Source organism: Neophocaena asiaeorientalis, unplaced genomic scaffold, assembly GCF_003031525.2.
Source record: "Neophocaena asiaeorientalis asiaeorientalis breed wild unplaced genomic scaffold, Neophocaena_asiaeorientalis_V1.1 scaffold489, whole genome shotgun sequence".
Taxonomy (NCBI): domain Eukaryota; kingdom Metazoa; phylum Chordata; class Mammalia; order Artiodactyla; family Phocoenidae; genus Neophocaena; species Neophocaena asiaeorientalis.
This window is the reverse complement of record NW_020174791.1, coordinates 2,663,955-2,667,808: the sequence shown is the minus strand read 5'-3', so window position 1 is coordinate 2,667,808 and position 3,854 is coordinate 2,663,955. Positions and strand designations below refer to the sequence as shown.

Below are 3,854 nucleotides of genomic sequence, written 5' to 3'. Positions count from 1 at the left end.
GGAGCGCGCGGGTCACCGGGGCCAGCAGCTCGCGGCCCGAGTCCTCGCGGAGCTCGGGGCGGCTCCGCACGGTCTCCTGGAAGCGCGCGAAGCCTACATCCGCGGCCTCCTGCACCTGCGCCCGCAGACGCTCCCGGTCCCCGGCCGAGAGCACGGCCTCTAACTGCCTCCGCGCTCCTGAGGGCCTCTCGGAGAAGGCCTCGTGCAGGTCCCGAAGGAGGTCCTGGGCCCCGCTGTCCAGGAGGAAGGTCGCGGCAGCGCGGGTGACCAGCAGGGTGGCCCGACGCTCACCTGGAGAGAGGACAGAGGTGTTGGTCCTGCCTGTTGGGCCACGTCCTCCAGGGAAGCCACCTGCAGACCCCAGCCCTCCAGTGGTGGGACCTTCTGAAGCCTCTCACGGCGATTCCTTTGAGCCTCCCAGAAGCCCAGGACATGGCACCGGAAGGATGAGTGCTGGCAGGAGGCCCTCAGCCCATCAGGGACAGAGCAGGCCCAGAAGGGGGCAACCAGGGTGGGCCTCCCTAGCAGCTCACCTAGCACTTGGGTTCGCCACTTGGGCTCACAGCCAGCCCAGCAGCCCCGGACATTTCGTCACAACACCCCTGGCACTTGCAGTGATGGAGTTTAGGGCTGAGTTCCCTCTTCTGAGAGCAACCCCACTCCACCCCTGCCCCCCAGGTCAGGGCTGAGGTTCTGAGCCTGTGACGTTTTAGGGGCCAGCATCTTTGTTTCCTGGCTTCTCTGGCCACGTCTTTGAAATGAGATCACCCCATCAGGTTCCGGAAAGAGGGATGGTGCACCCAATGCCGCCTAACGAGGGGGGACGTGGGGATTTACTGCATCTTGCCGTGTCTCAGTTTCCCTTTCTGCTTTATAGTGGGAACGAGGACGGTCTCCATTCACAGGGCTGCGAGGACTGAACGGATTAATGTGTGTCCAGGCCTGGAACCAGGACTGGTGGGTGGCGGCACTCAGTGAGCTTTCCCATCAGCAGCGGCCTCACCTCCACCGTCCCCATACTTTGTATCCAAGCAGTGTAAACATGTGAATGGGGGCTTTCCGACTGGTAAAGGAAGCCAAGCCACCCCATCCCTGCCAGGCAGGTGCATGCCGTTGAAAGAATCGCAGAACACCCAGTGCTGGTAGGAGCTCAAGGTCGTGGGTGCCCACCCTTATAGTATTATAGGTCAGGAAAATGCTGCTGGGGAGGGGCCCGGTGACTGAGACTCTCAGGGCCCGGCGAGTCACAGTGCTGGGGCACTGAACCTCCACTTCAGTGCCTTTTGCACAGACTCCTTCAGATCTTCTCCTTATAACCTCACTCAATAGCCACAACAGTAATAATCCTTTACACTGAAACAGGAGAGGGCAGAACCTTCACGTCTGCATGGAAGCCAACCTGCTACTGCCCTGCCCTGTTGCCATTGTGGGCAAGTGTCACAACACAGCACATAGCCAAGTAAAAGAAGCATCTTGCATCCTGAGATCAACCAAGCAACCAACAACGAGGTCACCCAGTCTACTCCTGGTGGCCAAATTTAAAGAAACTTTGAGACTTCCCTGTCATTTACTAAGTCCGGAAGAAGACACCTGTATCCCTGATTTTTGCAATAGTTCACGGATCCTAGGGAGTTGCAGCAGATGGAGAGCCCATGGGGCCCGGGGGGCTGGTTATTATTTACCCACATGGAAGTGTGTTCTCTGTTCTGTTTCTGAGACTCCAGGTGCACACGTTAAACTTCCAGCTATTGTCTCATAGGTCACCAGGGTTCTGCTCACCTTCCAGCTGATCTTCCTATTGAGTACTTTCTACTGTACCTCAAGTGCACTGGCTCTTCTGCTGTCTCCAATCTGCTCTGAATTGTTCATTTCAGTTGTGTTTTTCAATTCTGGAATCTCCATTTGGTTCTTTTGTTTTTTTTTATAGTTCCCACTTATCTACTGAGATTCCACAACTGTTCATTCACTATGACCATATTTTCCTTTAGTCCTTGAATATATTTATAACAGTTCCTTTAAAGTCCTTAGTCTGCTAATTGCAGCCCTGGGATCATCTGGAGGTCAGTTTCTGTTGACTTCTTCTTCTCCTGACTGTGGCTCACCATTTATTTTCCTGTCTCTTTGCATGCCTAGTAATTTTTTAAATTGTACACTAGACATCTGGTTGATTCTTTGTAGAGACTCTGGGTTCAGTTGTCTTCCTCTGAAGAGAATTGAATTTTGTTTTTGCAGGCAGTTAAATTGGCTAGGATCAAACTCCAAATTCTCTGTCTTCTTTGTTGGACAGAAGCTGAAATCTCCATTTAGTTCTTGCAGCTTCCAGTTGTTGCTCTTTTAGGCCACCCAGTATCTCCCATGTGTGTATAGTTCAGTGGTCAGCTGAGGATTTAAGTGCCTTTAATACACAGATTTGGGGTCTTACCTCCCTTCCCCCTTGAATGTGGCTCTCTCTTTTTCAGGATTTGCCTTCTAACTTTACAGTCAATTTTCTCATCCCCAACTTCTGTCATATGATATCTCAAGCCAGTAAAATGGCAACTTTCTGTCCTACATGGAAAAAACATGGATTGAGGAGGCCAAAAGCTGCAAGCCTGCAAATCTTACCTGTACAGTCTTCATCTTTTAGGGGTCAGTCTCCAGTTTCTCTCTGCATTTGGTCACTGTTCGGTTGCCAACTATTTGCATTTTATATTTTGCCCCAATTTTATAATCGTATGTGGGACACACAGTTTAGTCCAGCTACTTCACCGTTATTGAAAGCCAGAATCTTTTATTGTTAGATTTAAACATTTTGAAAATCTGGCAGTGGGGGAATATAAAATGCTATAATGCTACCCCACTGTTCTAATTTTCATTTTCCTGAGCGCTGGTAAGGCTCATTTATTTAAAAAACCTTTCTAGCCAATCTGCTGGGTAGAAAGTGGTGTCTCATTGTTTTAATTTGCATTTGTATCATTACTATGATGTTGAATATTTTCCGCACGTTGTTTATTAGCCATCTGTGTTTTCTCCTTTGGGAAACGCATTTGCCAATTCTTGCACTGGATTTTTTTTCCTTATTGATATGTAGGAATTCTTCAAATACTCTGGGTACTCATCTTTTGCCCACTGAATATTTTGCAAATATTTTCTTCTGTTGTGGATTCTCCTCTCATTTTCCATAGTTACGGGCAAAACAGAAGTTTAAAATAATTCAATCAAATGTATCAAATTTTGCTTTACCGTTTCCACTTTTTTTGTTCTTTTTTTTTTTTTTTTTTGGCAGTAGGCGGGCCTCTCACTGTTGTGGCCTCTCCCGTTGTGGGGCACAGGCTCCGGACGTGCAGACCCAGTGGCCATGGCTCATGGGCCCAGCCGCTCCACGACATGTGGGATCTTCCCAGACCGGGGCACGAACCCGTGTCCCCTGCATCGGCAGGCAGACTCTCAACCACTGTGCCACCAGGGAAGCCCCTCCACTTTTTTTGTATCTTAAGAAGCCCAGCTGTACACAGAAGTCTTAAGATGTTCTCTCATATTTTCTCTTAGAAACTGTAAAATTTAGCTATTAACATGATTCACCTGGAATTTACTTGTTTTTGCGCGTGGTTAGAGGTAGAGAATCAGCACCATGCATTGGATAATACGGTCCTCTTTTCCCCATAGATTTGCAGGGCACGCTCTCACATATTAAGTTCCAGACAAATATAGGTCTATTTCTAACCTCTTTTATTGGTTTTATTAGTCTATCTATCTATCCCTTAAGTCAATATCCTCTGTATTGATTATCATAGCTTTGTATTAACTGGTAGAGAAAATCCTTATGCCACCACCTTCTCCTGCATCTTCTCCCCCTCCCCCTCCTCCCTCTCCCC

The 3,854-nt window shown here is 48.8% G+C and overlaps 1 protein-coding gene across 1 annotated transcript in view; it reads right to left on the bottom strand.

The window, feature by feature from the left end:
- Positions 1–3,854, bottom strand: part of TTC34 (tetratricopeptide repeat domain 34) — a 22,016-nt gene that overhangs the window by 13,218 nt on the left and 4,944 nt on the right. Inside the window, exon 2 of the mRNA XM_024760247.1 lies at positions 17–291. Within this exon, the coding sequence (XP_024616015.1) occupies positions 17–291 (275 nt within the window). The remainder of the gene's footprint in view (positions 1–16; positions 292–3,854) is intronic.